At 42.9% G+C, this 23,319-nt stretch overlaps 1 protein-coding gene across 6 annotated transcripts in view; it reads right to left on the bottom strand.

Moving 5' to 3' along the window:
* FAM131A (family with sequence similarity 131 member A) overlaps positions 1 to 23,319 on the bottom strand; it is an 81,737-nt gene that overhangs the window by 47,994 nt on the left and 10,424 nt on the right. For 2 of the 6 annotated variants that reach the window (XM_089508714.1, XM_089508709.1), the window contains exon 2: positions 5,361 to 5,500. The exons of the other annotated variants lie outside the window; for them this stretch is intronic. In XM_089508714.1, the coding sequence (XP_089364840.1) occupies positions 5,361 to 5,500 (140 nt within the window). The remainder of the gene's footprint in view (positions 1 to 5,360; positions 5,501 to 23,319) is intronic. 6 annotated transcript variants of the gene reach the window in all.

Raw genomic sequence — 23,319 nt, 5'->3', positions numbered from 1 at the left:
GCTATAACAGTTTGCTTTTGCCTCAGCCTACTGAGAAAGACATGATTATGCCTCCTCTCTCCCCTGCTGAGTTCAGTGCAAACTACTTTGGCACTTTGAACTCAGTTTGCAGCAACTGAAGGAAGCTGAGGACAAAGGAGGAAAGCAGGAGGATGAAAGATGAACTACTAGGACATTATAAAACCAGCTTTAAAAGTAAGACAGCAGAAGATTAATTAGGACTGTTCTTGACACACTGCAGAATTAAAGCAATTTGGCACCTCTTTAACGGTTAGTGCTCCATCTTGTGGAATCCTGGGATTTGTAGTTTGGTGTGGTATTCAGCCTGGTCTGTCAGAGAGCCCTGGTGCCTACCAAACTACAAATCCCAGGCAATTAAAGTGGTATCAAACTGCTTTCATTCTGCAGTGTGTGGTTACAACATGGAACCATTGGAAGATATGCAATAGGTAAACCACCCAAAGTCATATGAATACAAGACAGTAAAACACTGGGATATATTGGTGTGGATTGTGGATTGGAAGGGGGGAACCTCCTGAGGCAGAGAGTTCCACTAATGCTTTTTTTACATTCCAGCAGTATTTTTAAAAAATAAAAAATAAAATAAATAAAGCTGGCATCCATACAGAACTTTGTAATCTATATAGCATTTTTTGACAAGTGGGCTTTGGAGGAGGGAGGCAGAAATGGAGTTGTTTACTTGTTTCCCTGGTGTGCTAGTAACTTTACAGAATAGGCTCGCAGGATTGCCAACTGCTCGAGACACCAACTGTTAAGAGAATGGAGGGCTATTTAATTCAGCATTGTACCACTTGCTTTAAGGCTGCTTCGTGGTTAGCCAAAGTGGAAATGCAGGCAAAGGGACTGCTTAAACACCCCTGGTATCAATGAGGTTCTTGCAGCCTAAGGGATCGAGCTGGTTACAGCTTTACTGCTGATTTTTTTTTGCTGCCTTTGATGGGAGGCATTCACAGTGCCAGTGCGTAGGACTGCAATGCTCATTTCTCCCCCTGGTTCGTTCTGGAAAGCCAACGGCCACCTGCACTCCAAGTGTGATTGCCAGGAAAACAAGAGCAATAAAGGGCTGGATACATCTGCTGTTTTGTGGCATGCAGCCTCTGTGTGGTTGTTTGTTTGTGTTGCCAATTGCCATAGCACCCAGAAGAGCCTATCTAGAACTCCCTAGCTTAAGGGCAGGGGGATCATATACAGGTAGGAAAGACACCTTGCTGCCAGGCAGGTGATTTCACCTTTCTAAAAAGTAGCAACCGGCTGGATCAGAGTGATAAAAGTATGAGAAACGACTGCCTCTGATTCTTCAGATGTGCAAACAAGCTGGGATGCGGTGGTGATGGTGAAGGAGGAGAGCTTGGTAGTATTTTTGGACTACATTTCCCAGTATCCCTAAACCAGCATGGCCACTATGGCAACTGCAAACTCTGGAGAAAAGCAAACCACCATTTCTGCACTAAAAGGCTCACAGCAACAGCTCAGCCAGTGTGTCAGATTAAACTCCCACTATGTGTCTCCAAGACTGCAAAAACTATTCTGGTTAGGGATGATGAGAATTGTTGTCCAGCACATCTGGAAGGCACAGGGTTGAGGAAAATCGGGTTGGGTGATTTCCGCTGCATGCAAGACTGATCGCTGAAAAGTGTTTGGGGGGCTTTTTTTGGGACTACAGTTCCCAGGACCCATAGCCAGCATGTCTATTAGGTAGTCCAAAATGGTACTGTCACAAGCATGGATTCAAGGGTGGTACCAGAGGAGCGTAGCCACCCAGCAGTCAGAAAAGCAAAGTGTTCCTTTGCAAAGGAAGTGTGGGAATCGTGCAGCTCTCAAGATGCTGTTGGACTATGAGTCACCAAAACTCTATCCAGCATAATTCATAGTGAGATTTTCTGGGAGCTGGAGTTCAGTGACATTGGGAGCATCACATGATTCCCCACACCTGTTATAAATGATAAGGCAAGCAGGAGGGAGACATTAAGAATCAAGACACAGCGGATAACAGCAGTTAATATGAAGAAATATTATCTCGATCGTTGGATGTGCTACTGAAGTGTATTTCTACAACAAGGGGTAACTTTTTTAAAACTTGTCTCTGGCAGTTAGAGTTGTCAGATCTCAGGGCCTGGGCCTGACTCTCCAATTCTCATGGATCACCTCCAGATGGGAGATGAGGGTGCAAATTCTCCAGCTTGGCTCCAAGCAAGAGGAAAGTCCAGCTTAGCTAATGGAGCAGCAGAAAATAATAAGATGCCTCTAGTTCATGAGCTGCTGAACTAAGGCCTTGGGTCTGATCCAGTAAATTTCTTCTTTTCTTATTATTCAAACAGAAGTGGGAATCATGCAGATGTTATTGTACTGCAATTTTCATTGCACCTTACCATAAGGTTAGACTGCTAGGAGCTGCAGTCCAACAATATCACCCCCTTTCCCTCCATCATTCCCTTCTCCTTTTGTTTCGTGTCTTTTAGATTGTAAGCCTGAGGGCAGGGAACTGTCTGATTAAAAATAATATTGTAAGCCACCCTGAGAGCCATTAGGGCTGAAGGGCAGGATATAAATACCTAAATAAATAAATAAATATCTAGAAAGCCACAGGATTTCCATCCCTGTGCTTGAAAACATCCCTTTTGGAACCATAACTCCCAGATTTCCCCAAGCCACCTGGCTGGAGGATTGTGGGCATTATAGTCCAAGAACGTAAAATGTCTCTGGTTCTTATGCTGGCAGTGTCAACTGAGAAAAGGACTAGTCACAGGATGAGAGAGGTCTAAAGTGATCCTAGATATGCCAGTTTGCTGAGTTGAAGAAAGAGGAAGGTTGGATATAATGGAAACTTATACAGGTTGAGTCTCCCTTACCCTTTGTACCTGAGGTTTTGGAATATTATTAGATTTTGGAAGGCCTGTGTTTTCATATATGTACATAATGAGATATCTTGGAGACAGGACCCAAGTCTGAACTCAAAATAAATTTATGTTTCATATACACCTTCTGCACATAGCCTGAAAGTAATTTTATGCAGTATTTTTACTACTACTACTACTACTACTAATAATAATAATAATAATAGGTTTTATTTATATACCGCCCAATCACTGGGAATCCGAGCGGTTTACAATAGAGGGGATAACAGACAGTTCCCTGCCCACAGGCTTACAATCTAAAAGACACGACACAAAAGGAGAAGGGAATGGTGAGGGAGGGAGGGGATCAGGTCCAGCACTCTTCTCTCCCTCTGAGGCCTGGACCAAGGCAGATGGACCGGAAGGAGGGCTCTTCTTCTTCAGGCTAGCCCCTGATGGAACTGGGCCAGCCTTCTCTCTCCCTCAGTATGTGCATGAAACAAAAGTTGTGTACACTGAACTATTAGAAAGCACAGGTGTGACTATCTCAATCACCCGTGTGGAAAATTTTGGATTTTGGAATATTTTTGATTTTGGAATTCTGGATAAGGGAGACTCAACCTGTAATATTTAGTAAATAAATCTTTCCTTAGTTCCTCCCAGTCCATGACAACACAGCCTATTCTGAAACAAAAAGAAATGCATTGAGAATCTCCCTCCATCGGCTCTGGATTTTTAAAGGTGCTATCCAAGGGGCTGAATTTCTTTGGGGGATACAGTTCAACACCTTGGATAGCTTCTCCTTTAATGCTAAACCAAAACCTGGAGCTGATTTATTGTCCCATTGCCAGTGGAGTCACCAGCCACCACTGGCATTGACTGCATGGATGGGCAGCCATAGGCCTGATCCCAGCTGAAAATGCTGTCAACCTGGGACCATTTGCATGCAGGGGACATGCTTTGCTATTGAGCTAGAACCCTTTCCTCTTACAAAATGAGTTCAAAATAGACTCTGTCTCTTTGTAAATCCTGCGTTCAAAATAAAAACCTATAGAGGAGGACTCACTGCCTTATTGCATCAAAGGGGAGCCTTTCTCCTACCCACCCTGAATCCAATAATGGCCAGATCCGAGCACAAACTTATACCCTCCACTTGTCCTGACTTGGCAGGGGCAATCCCAGTTAATCCTCTGCCTTCCCACTTTTCATCTGCTTTTAAAATGACCCAGTTTCTCTCTCTTCCTCTCCCTTTCTTCCTTTGCCTACTCCTGTTGCTGCAAACTGAACTGAAAATGCAAAAGTAATTTGTGCTCATTTAATTCAGCAAAAAGAAAAAAGATTGCGCTGATGGAGATGAAAATCCCCACAGATATATTGACATGGATCCTAGCTTGGTCAGGGAATCCACTGAGTGACCTTGGGTAAGTCACACACTTTCAGCCTCAGGGGATGGCAATGGTAAACCTCCTCTGAAGAAAATTGTCAAGATAACCCCATGATAGGTTTGCCTTAGGGTAGCCATAAGTCAGAAACAACTTGAAGGCACACAACAACAACAATAAATGAACACAACTGCCTGGATTTTGGGATACATCTTGTGTACCCTCCCACATTTCACAGATGAAAACCTGGGACATGTAGCAACATTAGAGTGTGGCCAAGATGGCAAAAGTTATTAGTAGGAAGAGGCTGCAGCCTCTCCCAAGAGAGAATGCAGCAGTTTGCTTTTGCCAGAGCCTATTGGGAAGGACAAGATTCCTCCTTCTTCTCTTCTTTCTTTCCTGCTGAGTTAATGGAGTACAAACTACTTTTGCAATTTGATCTCAGTTTGCAACAAATGAAGGAAGGTGAGCATAAGGGGAGAGAGTGGATGAGAGAAAGTGGGATTAATCGGGATTATCCCTACCAAACTGAGACAGTCAGAGGGTATATGGTCTTGAGTGGGTGGTTGTGAGGAATGTCATGACTGCCTATACTTCAACATTTGTTGTTACACCAACAGACAACAGTGGGCTAGATTGACCAAAGGTCTAACTCATTATAAAATAGCTTAATGTGTTTGTGTGACCCCTCTTTCCCCTACCCTTTGTGCTGCACAGGATCACATATACAGTCGGCCCTTGGTATCCACTGTGGTTTGTTTGCAGGACCCCCATGGATACCAAAATCTGTGGATGCTCAAGTCCCTTTAAATACACTGGCACAGTAAAACGGTATATACACATAGACACACATTCTCTCTCACTCTGTTTCTCTCTCACACACACACACATACACACATACACATATATATATATTTGTATATAATTTTGAATAAATATTTTCAAGTTGTGGATGCTTGAATCTGCGGTTAAAGAATCTGTGGATACAGAGGGCCAGCCGTACATCCAATCATGCACCAGCCTGCCCATAGCTATATGGGCACCAGACAGTAGCATCATCTAAGTAGCAACAGCAATGCTTTCTTTGCAAGGGCCTAAAAGCAGAGCGATTTAGAATGGGCACCTCAAGAGAGTCCTGGCTTTCCAGAGAGCTTTGGCGAACCAGCCGGCGCACCAGTGAGATCCGGGTGCGGCCAAGGGGCGAGAGGGCAGGAAGGGGCTTCGCCTCGTTCCAATCCACGTGCAAAGTAGTGTCCACAGCCACTGCAGGGAGAGCAGAGAGTGAGGTCAGCCTCTGGGGTCAACAAGAAGGAACGAGTAAAAAAAAGGCTGGCACCCTTTGGTCCTCCCTTGAGAAGTAAAGCAGGCTTCTAAAATGAACACCACCTTCATGCAGATCATAAGTCGTCAGTGGAACTCATTGCCACAAGAGGGTAGAAATGGTCATGAAGCTGGCTAGTAGTCATCAAGGCTCTACGCAATGCCCACATTCAAAAGCAGTTTGCCACAGAATAGCCAAAATAAGATCTTGCCTTCCATCCATGCCAAACTTGTGAGATTCCCAGAGTCATTTAGTGGCCTTCAGTTTAAACTACTGTGGGTCCTTGGGGTTTGGTTCCAGGACCCACCATGGATACCAAAATCTGTGGATGCTCACATCCTACACTATACAGTGGCGTAGTAAAAGGGTATCCCTCATAGAAAAAATGACAAAATCAACTCTTGCTTTTTGGAATATTAAAAAAAAAAAATTCAAGCTGTGGATGTTTGAATCTCTGCATAAGGAATCTGTGGATGCAGAGGGACAACTGTACCTGATTCATTTTTTATCCAGAGTTTGGCAAATATACTTTTGGAGGACTACAAGTCCTAGAAGCTTCCAGCCAGCATGACATCAGAGGGATTGTGAGAGCTGCAGGGAGAAATTCTGGGTGTTGTAGTACAAAAGTAACTTTTCCCAAGTTGTTTTTAAATCCCTACTACTTCCTCCAAGCAGCTTGAGACACCATGCCCAGCTGTCTTCCTTGCCCGAGTGACTGGCCAACTAAGGGACGCCATGGAGTTTATCAGACAAGGGAAATTGGAAGTATAATCCAATGGCAATCTGAACGCAATCATGGGGTTTAATGTTATTGCGTGATAACCCACTACATGCAAATTCAGGCAATGGGAAGTCAATCTGAACATAATCATATGGTTTCACGTTATTGTGGTGGTTATGCAGATTGGACTGCCACACGCAAATTCGGGCAATGGCATGCTATTTTCAGGCAATGGGAAGCCAGTTCGAACGCAATGCGCATTCATGTAACTGCACTAAACTAGCGACTTTAAGTGAATACGTTCTGGCCCCACTTTCTTTTCATTTGAATTTAAGAGAAATTCCTCCCGTTTGATAAACTCTCATGAACTTCACATCTGAAGAGAGAATCAGAAATCTCCAGATCCTCCTGATCTCAGTCCTACACTCTAACCACAATATTACACAGGTTAAAAAGCTGAGAATCAAGATGGAGAAACAGCGATATATTTTCTCCTCCCCTACTTCCCTTATGTGTCCATGCATGCATGCACAAACATACAAAGGTCATGCCTGTGAAAGACAAGCATGGTGATACACTTTATTTTCTCCCTCTTCCCTTGGGCATGAACATAGGTGCACAGAAAGCGACAGAGACACAGAGAAAAGGAGACGTTCAATTAATGGTAGAATTACATTGTTTTATCTTCTTCTCTCCCTCTTCACATACACACATATGGCCTTTCAAAGTCTGAAAATACAGTGGTGTATCCCCATCCATGAAAAAGGAGACATAAAAGACTGTAATAACTATAGGCCCATAGGCTTAATTTTCCAAGCAAGCAAAATTATGCTTAAAATTCTTCAGCATAGCTTCCACTCCTATATGAAGAAGGACATCCCAGAGGTGCAAGAGGGGTTCAGGAAATAAAGACGCATTAGGGACCACACTGCAAACATACATCTTTCTCAAGCTATCTGATGTGGTGGATATGCCAGGGGATCAGGACCACATTTGTGCCACAGTCAGTAGAAACACACACAGGCAAGTAACCAAGACATTTCCTTACTGAAAGTACTCGGTTAATTTATACCAATCTGGGAAGTGGGAATACAAGATTTTTGGGAAAGCTGGGCACTCTCAATAAATTTCTCAAAAGAGGAAAACATACGAATTTCCAAAATAAAATTGGTTTTGTACAGGAACGAAAATTGGGACTTCCAGATACTTTTTTTACCCATCTGGAAGTGACAATTATTATCATACTCACATAGATTTCAGTACTTTACTGCAGATGGCTCACAGACTTGCACTAATGTGCAGACCACCATTTTGAGTGGCACTGCCCTAGACAGATAATTGGTGGAGGAATGGATTGATAGATAGAAAGGTAGCTCTTAAAAATAGTTCGTCTTGCTCACCTTCTCCTGCATTATTAGCTTCCCTGAAAGCTGCCGCCTGGAACAGGAGACATTAGGTGACATCCTGTGTCATTTTACTACTATGTCTATTATGGCTCATTTTTCTCCTAAAGGAACCTAAAGTAAAGGAGCCCTACAGCAGTTGTTTGTGTGGGTGGCTCTTTGCCTAGGTTGCATTCAGACTTAAGGGGCTGTTAGAAGAACTTGTGGACGGATGGTTGCAGCTCACATGAAGGAGCAGAGAAAAAGGGTTTCTGCCAGCTCTCCTAGATGGCATCTACTCCACAGAATGAATGCAGTTTGACACCTCTTTAAATGCCGTGATTCAGTGCTATGGAATTCTGGAATTTGTAGTTTTGTGAGATATTTAGCCTTCTCACAAAAGCAGTATACAATTTATTATTATTATTATTATTATTATTATTATTATTCTCTGTTTGTATCCTCTGGTGCCACAACCAACTGCAAATCCCAAGATTCCACAGGATGTAGCCATGACAGTTAAAGTGGTGTCAAACTGTATTAGTTCTGCAGTGTGGCAGCAGTCTTAGGCAGACCGATAAAACAGAATACACACGCTTGCCCTCATTCCTGCAGTAACACAGGGGTTCCCACGGGCCTCACAATGCTGACAATAGTGGGTATAAACCTTCAGAAAAAGCCAGCATGGTGTAGTGGTTTGAGTGTTGGACTAGGACTCTGGAGACCAGGGTTCGAATCCCCACTCAGCCATGGAAACTGGTTGGATGACCTTGGGCAAGTTATGTTCTCTCAGCTTCAGAGAAAGGCAAAGGCAAACCACCTCTGGACAAAGAAACCCCTGTGATAGGCTCACCTTAGGTTGGAAACAACTTGAAGGCACACAACAGCAACAACAACAAAAACTATGGATGCCAGCCATGAAAGCCTTCGACAGCATAATTAAAATTATACCTCTAGGTTAAAATATCATACACACAGCCTAAATGTATTTACACGTACATAGTTTCATGTGATTAAAGTGAAGATTTGATAAGATGTAGTGTTTTTAAATAAAATTTTAAAAGAATAATTTTTTTAAAAAAACCCTCTCCTTTCTCTTCCCACTGAGCCTCACCCCACTCGCCCCATCTCTTCATCTTTTTCAAATGGCACAGGCAAATGCCACAGCCATTGCTGCCAAAAGAGGAGCAGCGGTGTCACCCTCCTTAGGGTGCCACCTGGTATGATCCGCACTCCCTGCACCACCCTAATGATGCCCTGATTTAAGACATTTCTATAGATGCTGTTCAGCAGGATTGCTATCTTGGATGCAGACTTTAAAAGCTCTAAATAAAAGATACAAAATAAATGCAAATGCTGCATAGAAATCCTCACTATAGGGAATTCACCCTTTTGTCCGTTCCTAAATACACAGTTGAAAATCCTACCACCTAATTCAAGATGAAAGGGAACTAATCCTTATCCCTGGCAACTGCCACTCCTCTCCTCTCCAGCTCTGCCTCCCTTTCTCATCTGAACTAGTCAGTACAGCACACACACCCCTTTTAGGTTTTCCCCATTCACTGGAACAATCCCACAATTCATAAGTGATACACTTGCAAGGTAGGATTCTGTCTACTCTCCCTCCTCACTTCTCTCATGGGAAGAAAGACATACAGGGCAGTGAATCCAGACTGTTCCCTCCACTTTCCATATTTGTTCAATAAGCTTCAGAGGGTTGCTGAAGATCTCCTGTTGCCTTATTTCTCCTTCTCTTGTATACTAGTGACCTTCTTGGTCTGCATCTGAGGAATATGTGGGCAGAAAGGCCTGGCTTTTGTCCACTTGCCCAGGCTGCATTTACACCTGAATTAATACAGTTTGACACCACTTGAACTGCCATGGTGCTATAGAAATCTGGGATTTGTAGTTTTGTGAGATGGTTTAGCCTTCTCTGTCAGAGAACTCCAGTGCTGCAACAAACTACAAATCTCAGGATTCCGGATTCCAGAGGATGGAGCCATGGAAGTTAAAGGAATGTCAAACTTCATTAATTATGCAGTGTGGCAGCAGCTGCAGACTCAAAGACATTACAATCCTGTGTTTAAAGAAATCCCCACTGGATTCAGAGGGATTTTCTTCTAGGATAACTGTGGGTTATCAATCCTTTTTTTTCTCTAGAATTTGGGGTCTCTCACAGAAGCAAAAAGAATAAATAGCAGAGCTAAGACAGATGTTTATCAAACAGGCTATAACTATTTTTGTCAGGCTTCTTTAGCTTGCTGCCTTCCAAAAAATTTGGACCACTACCCCTATCATCCTCACCTAGCAGGTTGGTTGGGGATGGTAGGAGTTGTAGTCCCAAACACCTTGAGGCTACTAGTCTGGGAAAGGCTAGTCTGTGGAATTTATAGCCGCAGAGCATTGAGACAGCCATTGCTATGCAGAATTTTTAACTAGGATTTATTAAATAGGTGGAGGATAAGTGGTGCTCATTGGATATATCATATGGTATATTCTTCCATTTTCATTAAATGTGGCATTGATGCCGAGAGTAATAAATGGGGGTGTTTCTGGCTATCATAACTTGCCTGGGAATGACTCCAAGACATCTTTCTCGGCCACCAACAAAAGTCAGAGTGATTGACTATTGATGAGATCCAACGTCATGATTCACACAGATGGGAACAGCAACAAAATGTTGTGACGCAGAGGATTGTTTTTCAAGATTCCAGTCACTCTTTACTTCTCTTCCCTCTTTAGCATAGTCAACACTTTATGATCACTGCGTGTGCGCAATTGCCTTTACATTGCCCCTTGCCCAATTCCGCAAGAGCTATTTTTAAAGAATTTTTCTTTCATTGTAATTTTGCAGATCTTTTCCAGATCCCTCCCCAAGTCTTGGCAAATACAGCAGTTGAGTGCAGAATTATAGGGCATTTAATATAGTAGTCTGAATGGTGAATTCTAGGTAATTCTTTCATTCGGAGAAAGGAGAACTGAAGAATAAGAATCAGTTGTTGTTGTTGTTGTTCTTATTGTATGTCTGCAAGTCATTCGCAACTTATGGCAAGCCTATGGTGAACCTTATTATGGGGTTTTCTTGGCAAGATTTGTTCAGTGGTTTGTCATTGCCTCCCCCTGAGGCTGAGAGCATGTGACTTGCTCAAGGTCATCCACTGGGTTTCATGGCCAAACTGGGAATAGAACCCTGGTCTCCAGAGTCATAGGCCATCACCTCAAACCACTACACCACACTTGCTCTCAATAAGGATAATTGAGGGTGCAAAGAAATAACACTACAGTACAGGGATGTCAGTTCCATCCATAAATAGCCATGAAACCCATGGGTACCTTGGGCCAGCCACATGTTCTCAGCCTAAGGGGAAGGCAATGGCAAATCTCCTCTGAACAAATCTTGCCAAGAAAACCCCATGATAAGTTCACCTGCAGGTTGTCATAAACCAGAAATGACTTGAAAACACACGATACACATGAACAATGCATGAAACTAGCATTTTAAGCAGGGAAACCTGGACATTGATGTACTAGGTTTTGGAAGGGCAAGACTCCACCTTCTCCCTCCTGTTCAAAGAACCGAGACCAAAGTAGTTCTGCACTTTGAACCCTGGTTGCAGCGACTGAAGTAAGCTGAGGATGATGGGAGAAAGTGGGAGGAAGAGAGAATCCAGGACATTTTTAAAGCAGTGGATAAAGCATGGTGTAGCAGTCTGAGTGTTGGCCTATGACTCTGGAGACCAGGGTTTGATTCCTAGCTCAGTCATGAAACTCACTGGGTGACCTTGGGCAAGTCACACACTCTCAGCCTCAGGGGACGGCAATGGCAAACCTCCTCTGAACAAAGATCGCCGAGAAAAACCCTTAACAGGTTTGTCTTAGGGTCACCATAAGTTGGAAAGAACTTGAAGGTGCACAACAACAACATGGGATAGCAGAAAACATATTGGAATTATCCTTGCCAAACTGGGACACTTAGAGGGTATAGTATGAGGAATCCTATTAAAAACACAGTGGGGGGAAATATGTACAGAGAAGACTTGTTTGAACATATGCAGGTTCCTCTTGTTTACCCATCAAGAGGCTTTTAGTGGATTTCATTCACTTTTCCTGCATTATATAGCATTCTGTAGCGGTCAGTCTCAATTTGCTTTTGTAAGAGAAATGCTTAGGTGGCTGAGAAGTTGTATCTCACTGCACTAATCATAATTGCCTCCCATGCTTTTCTCTCCGCTGGCCTGTTGGATCCACCTGTTATCGCACACCAGAGAGCAACACTTTGGCTGGTTTCAGCCACAGCTTGCCAGCTCTCCAGCAGATTTCACATACACGGCTAGGAGGTCAGGAGAAGGGCAGCTGCTTTGCCCGGATCGCATGCCTCTCCCTCAGCAACATTTATCCCTGCCAGTCTATTAGAAACATAGACTCCTCCACACCACTCTGTCCCTATTAGATCTGACTTGCAAATAACTCCATAAAACGAGTAATCAGCCATAAATACATTTCCTAGTATAGAGATTAACTATAAGTACTTTTTCCAGTTTGGAAGATGATGGCTGTTTGTGCTGTGAATACCCATATCCCCCTTGCCATTCTGAGCATGCAGAGCAACATTTGTGTTGCTTCAAACTGCCATAAAATATGCTTAGACAAAAGTGGAAGGAGGACAAAAGAAATGTGTGTTTCATATCCCCCAGCATTTTATAGATGAAAACAGGGACACGTATGGCAAAGCAACATTGGAGCGTGGTCAAGATGGCCAAAGTTATTAATAAAGAACAATACACACGCCTGGAGAGGCTGCAGCAGTTTGCTTTTGCCCAGGCCTACTGGGAAGGGCAAGATTCCTCCCTCTCCTGTCTGCCTGCTGAATTACATGGATGCAAATTACTTTTGCACTTTGAACTCAGTTTGCAGCAGTGAAGATAAGTGGAGAACAAAAGGGGAAAGTGGAAGGAGGATATAGAAACTGGGATATTTTAAAAGCAGCTGAAAAAGTGGCATGGCAGAGAACTAATGGGGTCTGTCCCTACAAAATCAGGACTGTCAGAAGTTATACAATATCAGATGGACCAGTGCTGTGGGTCAGTATAAAGTGTCTTCTTTTGTTCTTAATATATTAAGAACAATGTTTTAACAGACCTTTCTCCTCTAAGGACCTTATCACACATGGGAAATCCCGTTCAGAAATGGGATTTAAACTAGATCTAAATTTTAAAAACCCACAAATGCAGGAAGTTTATCACATGACATTGCTTCAAATGTGAGATAACACAAAAATAAACCAAAGGTAAAACGGAGAAAAATGGCAGCTTTTTACTTTTGGGAAGTTCTGAAAATAAAAAGCTGCCATTTTTCTTTGTTTTACCTTCAGTTTATTTTTGCATTCTTTCACTTTGGCAGTAATGTTGTGTGATAAACTTCCCGCATTGGCGGGTTTTTAAAATTTTAAATCTAGTTCAAACCCCATTGCTGAATGGGATTTCACTAGTGTGATAAGGTCCTATGTTGCTAATATTGAGAATACAGTGAGATGTGATGGGGAGGGGCTCTCCTCTGTGTCCCACGAATGAATTTAATAGTGCAAATATGAGAAAGTGCCTTCTCAGTTATGGCACCTCCATTCTGGACTGCCTTCCCCTTGGGTGCCCAACTGGCACCAACATTATCTTTATTTAGGTGCCAATACAAGACATGGCTCTTTAATAAAGACTTTTGGGTCCTAAGCCATTCACTCTAAAATGTTTGTGCCCCTGGTTTTAACTTTTTAAACTTGTTTTAACTAAACTTGTTTAATATGGTTTTTTAAAAAAGACTATCTAAACCATTTTTATTGTTGCACATTGTTTTTAATCTGTTTATGTTTTTGTTGCTGTGTGCCTTCAAATCATTTCTGACTTATGGCAACACTAAAGCAGACTTGTGGCCAGCTATCATTGGGTTTTCTTGGGAAGTTTCTTCAGAGGGGGCTTGCCATTGCTATCCTCTGAGGCTGAGAGAGTGGACTCACCCAAGGTCACCTAATGGGTTTACATGGCCAAGACAGGATTTGAACCCTGGTCTCCAGCATCACAGTCCTATGCTCAAACCACTACACCATATTGGCTCTCTTCATCTGTTTATACTGATCTTATTTGTATACTGTCCTGAGATATAGGATTGGATATAAATATTAAAATAAATAGATAAGCAAATAAAAACCAACACCAGACATGAGTGGTGGATATCCTTCCCTTCTCACACATCTCACACATCCCAGTGGCTGCTGCAACACTGCAGAATTAATACAGTTTGACACTGCTTTAACTGTCATGACTCCTCCATTCTATGGAATCGTGGGACTTGTAGTTTGTTGTGGCATCAGAGGCTCTGACAGAAGGAGAAATATCTGACAAAACTACAAATCCCAGGATGCCACAGCATTGAGCCATGGCAGTTATAGCGGAGTCAAACTGTATTAATTCTGCAGCATAGATGTAGCCTGGGCCTATCATACAGAGTGGCCCACTCCAGCCACCAAATGCATCCTACAAATTTCAAAACATAGATAGCTCAGCTCTTAGACCTTCTCTGGGTGGGAAAGAGAAGAAAACAGCTAATTTTAGCTGGTTAAAAATTATAGTATTATTTTTATTATTTATTATTCTTTATTTATATAGTGCTGTAGATTTGCACAGCGCTGTTGTTAAATTCCTCCTACCCACCTAGCTGCTATTTCACGCACACAAGCCACTAACTAAGCAGAGATGTCCCTTTGTGGTTTGGGTTGCTGGAAGCAACTGCACTGCTGGAATAATGTATGAATGAACAGAAGCCAAAAGAACCATCCTGCAACATGATAGGCAAACAATGAGGGGGGAAAACACAAAGCAGCCCTCTCCATGAGCATGATACAGAAACTAAACAATTCAATGTGGCAAAATTCATGCAGAAGACTCTATCTGCTGTCTACTGGCATTTGAAATTGACAAGACTCTGTTCCTAAGAGGGGAGGTTTGTTCCCTTCTGGCCCACAATTTCTATGAAAATCTAAACAGACTCCGTGCCAGTGCTGGGGCTGGAGGAAGGAAGGAAGGAAGGAGAGAGAGAGAGGAAGAAAGGATGAGTGAATCTAGCCAGGATTTCCTTCCAAGAAGAGGCTGTTTCTGGCATTATGAGATGAACCTCCCATCCATGCAGCGTTCCTAATGGGTGAGCCATTAATTTTCAAGAATGCTGCCCTGAAGATGGCAAGATCTTCCACAATAATAGCATGGATCTTCCCCTTTCCACTTGAAGTCATTTCGTTAAAAAAAAAGGGGGGGGGGAGGAGAAGAGATGTTAAAAAGAATAGCAGGAGTCCTAGCCTCAGTCCAAAAGATGGAGAAACAGTAATAATAATTGCCTTTCCAGAGCTAGTGCCCACAACATTGGCACAAGGACCAGGCTCATGCATTTCTGAATGGGTGGGCAGAGCGGAGGACAATCTGGGACAGGTGAGATCAGGTGGCCTACTGTTTTTAGAGTTTGGGAAAAGTTATTTTTGGATGACAGCTCCCAGAATCCCCCAATAAGGAGGTTATTTTGGATAATAAGTCCCAGTATCCCCTCGTCAAGACTTGCTGGGGATTCTGAGGATTATAATCCAAAATTTAAATATTTCTGAGGACTCTCTATCTCTTCCAGAATCCCCCGCCAGCATGGTCCCTGGATGGGAGAGTTTGAGAGTTGTAGTCCCCAAAGTAACTGAGCTTAAAGAAATAGGAACAGAAAGGTAAAAGACAGGACTGAAAATAAGAGTAGTGGAAAAAGAGAAAGTAAGGGAAACTTTGGGGAGAAAATGTAAACATGTAAGAATAAATGTATTGTTGACCTATTGCCATTCGTTGAAGGATGAAGAGGAAGACAAGAAATAAAGAAACAGAAGAAGAGCGGAAGAGAAGAATATTGGAAAATGGAAAACAAATTTAAAAACTGTTAATTTAAAGAAGATTAAAGGAAATGATAGGTTATATTGTAAGAAATGAAGAGAATTATGCTTTGTTAATTTTTTGGTTTTGAATAAAGATATTTTTTTTAAAAAAAAAAATTAAAAACTGAGCTTTGTTTTTATCTCCCCTTTTCCCTCAAATAGCTTGAGGTAGCATAAATAAGGAATCTATTTGTAAATCAAGGAGGAAGTTCTTCTTAAGCATATGTTATGCACAGGACAAAAGACAGAGGGGTGAGGAGCAATGTGTCACCAATTGCTTACATGACTCTTCTGCTTCCAAATAATGGGACCTGGTTTCAGGGCTCATGAGTCCAGTTTGAGAATAGAGAATTTTATTATTTTTAATAAATTTAATTGTTTTTATCACAGACGGATGGCACTGCTTTTGTTCAAAGGGATTCCCACTTCAATCCTATCCAGGAGGGGACTTTCCTAAAACAGGGTGAGCCCTCAGATGCTGTTGAACTGTAAATCCCAACAGCCCTAGCCATCATAGATGATGGTGAGGAATGCTTGGAGTTGAAGTTCAATGGCACTGGAAAGCTATGTGATTCCCACGCCTGTTCAGATGATGTGTGCCTCAACAACACCAACACACAAATCGTTTTTTGTAAGCATTAACAAAGTGCTCATATAGACTGACTGAAAAGTCCCAGATTCTGTTTCTGTTCTTTCCCAAGTTTATAATGTGCTAAAATAAACCAACCTGGGGACCTGGTATTTTAAAACAAAGTCTCTGATCATACCAGGAGCTGAGAGAAAATTTTCTGGGATAAACAGAATGTGTACAAATCTGCAAAATAAAATTGGAAGGAAGAGGACTACAATTTGGGACTTGCATTTTAAGCAGTCTGGATGCATCTAAGGAATGCTTTTTCTTTTTTTATTTCCCAACTAATTTCCCCCCCCCCCCCTTTTCTGCAAGTTTATTCAAATTCTATTGCCTGAGCGGCCCTTGAAGCCCCAGACAGTTAATCAACCAAGAAGACTGCGAACCGCAGGGAAAGTCTGAAAGCTCGACTGTTGAGGTCTTGTATTTCAGCCTCTAGGTACAGTCATCAGAACAGATGGCTCCATTAATGAAATCCTGAATGCTCTTCAAGTCCTGTTTTATCCTCTCTGAGACCCAAGTCATAAGTTAAAGGAGGTGGCGTGGGAGATATTTGGCTATGGCTGGAAGGTCTGGCAAGGACTCTCAGGTTGGGGGGGAAACCGAACGATGTGGCTCCTTCCCAGACTAGCATTGTTTGTTGTCATTGACAAAGAGGTGAACAACCCACGTCATTTGACTGCCCCAAGTTGTTCTTCTGTAGCAATAGCATCGGAGCTTCAGGGGATGAGCTGCAAGGAAGCGGCTGCTTCACCATTAGAGGAGTAATGCAGCAATCCAGTTTGAGAGAAGGCAGAGACAAAAGAGCATTAACATATTTCTTGCACAAAATGAAATGTTTCTGCTATAAACTGCTTATACTTGGTATGTGCAGGTATGCAAACCTTTCAACAGGACACATGTGGCCAAGAAAGATGAATGTGGTCAGGATGACCAAAGTTATTGATGAGGAAGAACACACAAGCTAGGTGAGGTCACAGCAGTTTGCATTTGCCTGAGGCTGCTGGCAAGGGAAATAATAATAATAATAATAATAATTATTATTATTATTATTATTATTATTATTTATATTCCAACTTTTCCCAAGGGAATCAAAGCAGATTACAGAAAGATTCTGCCCCCTCCTTGCCCGTCTTACATGTCAAGTTAACTGGGAGACGTAAAGTTCATCTACAATCAATGTTTTAGTTCTGCCTTTTTAAATTATTGTAATCTACCTTGAATCCCATTGTGGGAGAAAGGCAAGATACAAATCCTTGATATAAATAAATACAAATATATATATTGTAGGCTTGAGGTTACTGAGACTTGTAGTCCTAAAAGTAACTTTCCCAGGTTCTGGGGCTGCCTAACAGTGAGTTGGGAAGAAAAGAATATTGGAAACCTGTGTGTGTTTGAGTTTGATTTGATGATTGCCTGTATGCATCTTCTATATCACTGTGAGTTTAAAGTTGTTTTCCTGTTAGGCTGGCCTCAGTTTCTTGCAAGTGCCAGCCTTTGTTTACTAAGGCTGCATCTACACTGTACAAATTATGCACTTTGTCCTGCTGCTCCATCTTATGAAGTCCTGGGATTTGTAGTTTTATAGGGTTTTTAGCCTTCTCTGCCAAACAGTGCTGGTGCCTCACCAAACTTCATATTCCAGGATTCTGTAAGATGGAGCCATGGCAATTAAAAACTACATTATTTCTACAGTGTAGATGCTCCCGTGATCCAAAGAAAAAGAGTAAATTTTCCCAACCACTGACGGATGGCACAAGCCCAGCTGGCAGGAAAGAAAACTTAAGCTTCAGCCAAATAGTAGACAGGAGTAAAAGTCACGTCCTCCATGAGGCCAGGGGCAGCTAAATGGAACATCCTTACACAAACGCTCAGGCAGACTGGGAAAGTGACAGAGTGAGCAGAAAGCTTTGGCAAAAGGCAGAGGGAGTCAGCATAACTGGTTCCTCTGTTCCACAGGGGATGCTAAAAAGGGGAAGAAGTAATCAATGGAAGCAGGAATGTGTGTTTTTCTATACCCTCTGCGAGAAGGAAAGGTTACGCACGCAGGAAGAGCGAAGAAAAATATGCTTGCAGACTGAGAAAGGGAGACCAGAGATGATCTGAGTGCCTACCCTCCAACTGTCCCTATTTGGCAGGGACAGTCTTGATGACTACTTTTTCTCTCCTCTTCTCACTTCCTCCTTTTTCCTCAGCTTCATTTAATTGCTGCAAATTGAATTCAAAATGAAAAAGGAGTCTGCACTCAGTTAACTCAGCAGGGCAGAAGGGAAGAAGAGGCAGAGACAAAATCTTGCCCTTCCCTGTTGGCTCAGGCAAAAGCACATTGCTGCAGCCTCTCCTAGCTTGGGTGCTCTTCCTCAGTAATAGTTCTCCTATCCTGACCACAGTATGATGTTGCTTAGCCACATGCATCCTAGTTTTTTAGCCACTGCGGTGTAGTGGTTTGAATGTTGGACCACGACTCTGGAGACCAGGGTTCAATGCCCAGTTCAGCCATGAAACCCACTAGGTGAGCATGGGCAAGTCACATGCTCTCAGCCTCAGGGGAAGGCAAAAGCAAACCTCCAAACAAAACTTTACAAGAAAACCCCACAACAGGTTCACCTTAGGGTCACCATAAGTCAGAGATAACTTGAAGGCACACAACAGCAATGTCTCCATTTTCATCTGTGAAATGTTGAAGAGTGAGTGAGAGAGAGAGAGAGAGAGAGAGGGAGTGTGTCCACGGACAGTTATACAAGATTTCTTTTATGGGTTTAACTCGCCAGGTGCCATTGCATCAAGGCAATGTTAGGGAAGAGAAAAAGACAGAATGCAGAGATACACACAAAACACCACCACATCTTAAGCAAACCAGTCATTTTCAACACAATAGGCAATGAGTGATAAAGGACAGCAATGTGGCACACACACTATAGCCACACAAAAGGCCCCGTGTGAGTGATTGCTAAGGGAAACAGGATTCCTAACACTGGGGCAGGGAGGCAGTGTAGCGCCAAGTATAAAAAGCTAAAGAACTCCGGAGTGGAAGGAAAGGCAGTGTCAAATCCTCTATGATTAAGGGGTTGAGTGATGTGTGTGGGGAGATGATGGGGGAAGTTGCCAAGGGGGCCTTTGCAAAGAGGCTTTGGATAGGGCACTCACACACAAGAAGGAGGGTTTGTTTTGCTGGTCTTCAAAAGCAACAGGAGCCAAAGGCTGCACAAAGAGGAGAAAAGAAAGGCCCCTCACTGGGGAGAAAGGGAATGCTCAGCTGTGCAGAGCACAAGAGCATGACTCCTACCCTCCGCTGTACCGCCTCCCTCCCTCTCCTTTAATTCTCAAGCTCTTTCTACTCCACACAAGCTCTGATCACCTCTTTTGTCGTTCTCTGGCTCTCCTCCTTGTTCTCCCTGTCACAATGCTCCCTGCGCTGGTAATGTAAACATGTGCTTTGATGATGTAGAATTTCTTACTCTGTCTCTCACACAAGTGCTCGCACATACACACCTGCCTCCGGGTTTCATATTGCCTGACACTTTAATGGTAGATAATCTCACTCCAGATAACCTGAAAGCTCCGGATCTTGTCTGATCTTGGTGGTTAAACAGGGTCAGGCCTGGTGAGGACTTGGATGGGGGACCACCAAGGAAGACCAGGTGCTATAGATTATATTTCTGAGGATAACAGGGGCAAACCACCTGTGAGCATTCTTTGCTTAAGAAAACCCTGTGGAATTCATGGAGTTGCCATAAATTAACACATGAATTGAAAGTACATACACCATACTTTCCAGCTGCTTGAATTCTCTATCCTCCCACATTTTCAGTTGCTTTTTAAATGTCTCAGGCGCATTATAAACGGCCATTTAGTACGCGCTCCACGCGTACTAGGTTAGAAAGGAGCGTGCTAGGGTTAGGAAGGGTCTTACCTTCCTCACGGCCCCTGACCCTAGTACGCGCAGAGCGTGTACTAAATGGCGGCCCCCGTCCACATGGGGGCCACCGTTTTGACGTCTCGGATGCACAGTGTCTGGCCATGGCGCGGTGGAAGTGACGCTGCAAGTGCGTGCCTCGCGGCGCCACTTCTGAGGGCCAAAAAGGAGCGCCATTTCGGCGCTCCTTTTTAGCTGCGCCGGGAAGCCTCGTGGTCTGGCCTCTGGGGCTTCTCGGCGTAGCTAATGACGGTGGCGGCAGACCGCCCGCTTTAGGGCAGTCTGTAACATGCCACAGTTTCCCCCTTTGTCCTCAGCTTACTTCACTTGCTGTAAATTGAATTCAAAGTGCAAAAGTAGTTTGCACTCAGTTAATTCAGCAGATTGGAGGAGAGGAGAGGATGGCAGGGAATCTTTCCTTTCTCAGGTGGCACAAACAAAAACAAACTGCTGCAGTTTCTCCTAGCTTGTATGTTCTTCCTCATTAATAACTTTTGCAATCTTGACCATGCTCTGATGTTGCTTGACCACATGTGTCCTGAATTTCATTTGTGAAATATTGGCAGGTATGTGTACACACAAAGAATAAAGATATACAGTGTAGCACTAAGGTCAGAATCTGTTGGGATATAGCAACTTCGCATGCTGAGACCTTCTAGTAATGCATGCCTATGGTATTTTATTGCCCCCTACTCTTTGCCCCTCCTCATTTCCTGTTTACACATGAGGACACCTAACCTTTTGTCTCAAGAAGAAGAAGGCAAGGATGAGACGCCATTAGCACTACTTACCAACTAATCTGCTTGCCTGTGTCCGGAGGTGATGAAAGGATGCTGGGGTAGCACCTTTCTGAGATGACTGTTTTCTACCTCATTTTTCTTGCAACATGAAGCTAGACCTGTGTATCTCTTCATACACATGATTTTGTAAGTAAACTTATTTCTTTTTCACTTTTAACCAAGTGACTGTGTTTTTTATTGGGGACACGTGGCTGGGAGAGGAGTGAGCTAGTTGAGTTTTCCTGCCTGCCTCATATTCCGCTATGTAAACTCTGCTAGTAAGATTAAACAATCTTGCTTACTTTCCTGAGTTTCTAACCATCCTCAAGAAAGAACTACATTTCCCAACGGAATCTTCCAATCCATTGTATTTCCCATCCCCATGTGTGGATGTGAGAGCTGGACAGTGAAGAAAGCGGATAAGAAGAAAATAAATTCATTTGAGATGTGGGGCTGGAAAAGAGGGCTGAGGATACTATGGACAGCCAAGAAGACAAACAAATGGGTCCTAGAACTGAGCAAGCCCAAACTCTCCCTGGAAGCCAGGGATTATTAAATTGGGGCTGCCATACTTTGGCCACATTATGAGAAGACATGAATCATTGGAAAAGATAATGATGCTAGGAAAGGTAGAAGGCAGCAGATTACACACCAGATGGATAGAGTCAATCAGGGAGGTCAAGGGACTGAATTTGCAGAACCTGAGGAAAGCAATGGAGGGTAGTGGGGCTTGGAAATATCTCATCTACAGAGTCACCATGAGTCAAGATCTACTCGAGGGCACCTAACAACAACAACAATCCATACACACAACACAAGTCAAATTCAATCATTTGCAAAGACTATTCAAAGAATTTGCCCTACATTCTTCCTAGCTGGTGTGGAGGAGAAAGAAGCTGTTTGGTATTACCACCTCAACCCCCCCAACCCCTTTTAAAGAGGAGGGAGGGGAGGGGGAAAATCTGTTATTGTGATCCTGCATTGCAGTTGCATAATGTAAATCACTGTGTACAGAGATTTGCATTTATTGTGCTACATACATCTTGTGTTGAATGGTAACACTGGGCAACTGAACCAGTGGAATCCATTACAATCACTTTCTTTATATCCTATCTGTGGAAATCAAGGCAGTTTGTGGAATAAAAGAAATATATAAAAATCACATGTTGCTTTAAAAATTAGAAAAAGTTAAGATTAAATTATAGATAGATAGAAGGCAATAGAAAAAGAGGAAGATGGCATTCCAGATGCAGAGACTCAATCAAGGAAACGACAGCCCTAAGTCTGCAAGACCTGAGACGATCGGCTGAGAATAAGGTAATTTAAGGGTTTCTCAGTCATAGGATTGCCATAAATTGAAGTTGACTTGATGGCTGTTAACAACAAGTTCTCCATACTGTTGTTTCATTAAATACCAGTCAAAATCATCCAGGCCATAGTCTTTGCAGTTTCTATGTCCGGTTGTGAAAGCTAAACAGTGAAGAAAGCTGACAGGAAGAAAATCAACTCACTTGTAATGCAGTGCTGAAGGAGAATTCTGCTGATACCTTGGACAAAAAATGAGTTCTGGAGCAAATCAAGCCTGATCTCTCCCTAGAAGCCAAGATGACTTTCCTATCTTTTCCTATCATGACATATCTTGAGATGACACGGCTCACTAGAAAAGACAATAATTATCACAACTATTGTCGTTACATTCAGTGATATACAGAAATTATGATTTACGAGTAACATTTGTACAAAAAAACATTACTAAGGATTCTGTATGGTGTTGTATGGGAGGAGGTCAAAACAGGGGTGACACCATGAGTTACCGCACTAGGTGACATCAACCCTAGTGACACAACTGATGACTGTATGATTCTTCCGCATGACTATACTTCAGATCCTATTTCCCTTTTCTCCTCTCTTCTCCTAAACATACCCATCTCCTTCAACCATTCCACAGAGCACCTGCTTACCAGCCCCCTTACTATCTCAGCTGCTTGACTTTGAATGTACTCTTAATTTGTCAATGTCCTTCCTAAAATGATGCTCCCAAAACTGGGCACAGGACTCCAAATGTGGCGTGAGGCATCCAGAGGGGGTGAAATCCCAGCGCCTCATTTTTCTAGATAGGAGCAGATGGATTGTTTCATAATTTTGCCTGGAACTGACATCCAGATGACATCTCTGTACCTTGCTCAATCCACCTTTCTCCTCTTACTTGAAGACGGGAACAACACATGTCCTTTTCCAGTCTTTTAACACCTCACCTCTTTTCGAGGAATCCGCAATAACTACAGACTTTAACTCTGTAACAATATCTCTGAAATAATGTTCCTAATCTCCTCCACCAGACAGGGATGTCATTTATCATGCCCTTGAAACCGGAACTCATCTGA

Source organism: Sceloporus occidentalis, unplaced genomic scaffold (genome assembly GCF_023333645.1).
Source record: "Sceloporus occidentalis isolate IW3139 unplaced genomic scaffold, rSceOcc1.0.p SCAF_2, whole genome shotgun sequence".
NCBI lineage: Eukaryota > Metazoa > Chordata > Lepidosauria > Squamata > Phrynosomatidae > Sceloporus > Sceloporus occidentalis.
The sequence above is the reverse complement of the archived record's forward strand: the minus strand, read 5'-3'. Positions and strand labels throughout refer to the sequence as shown.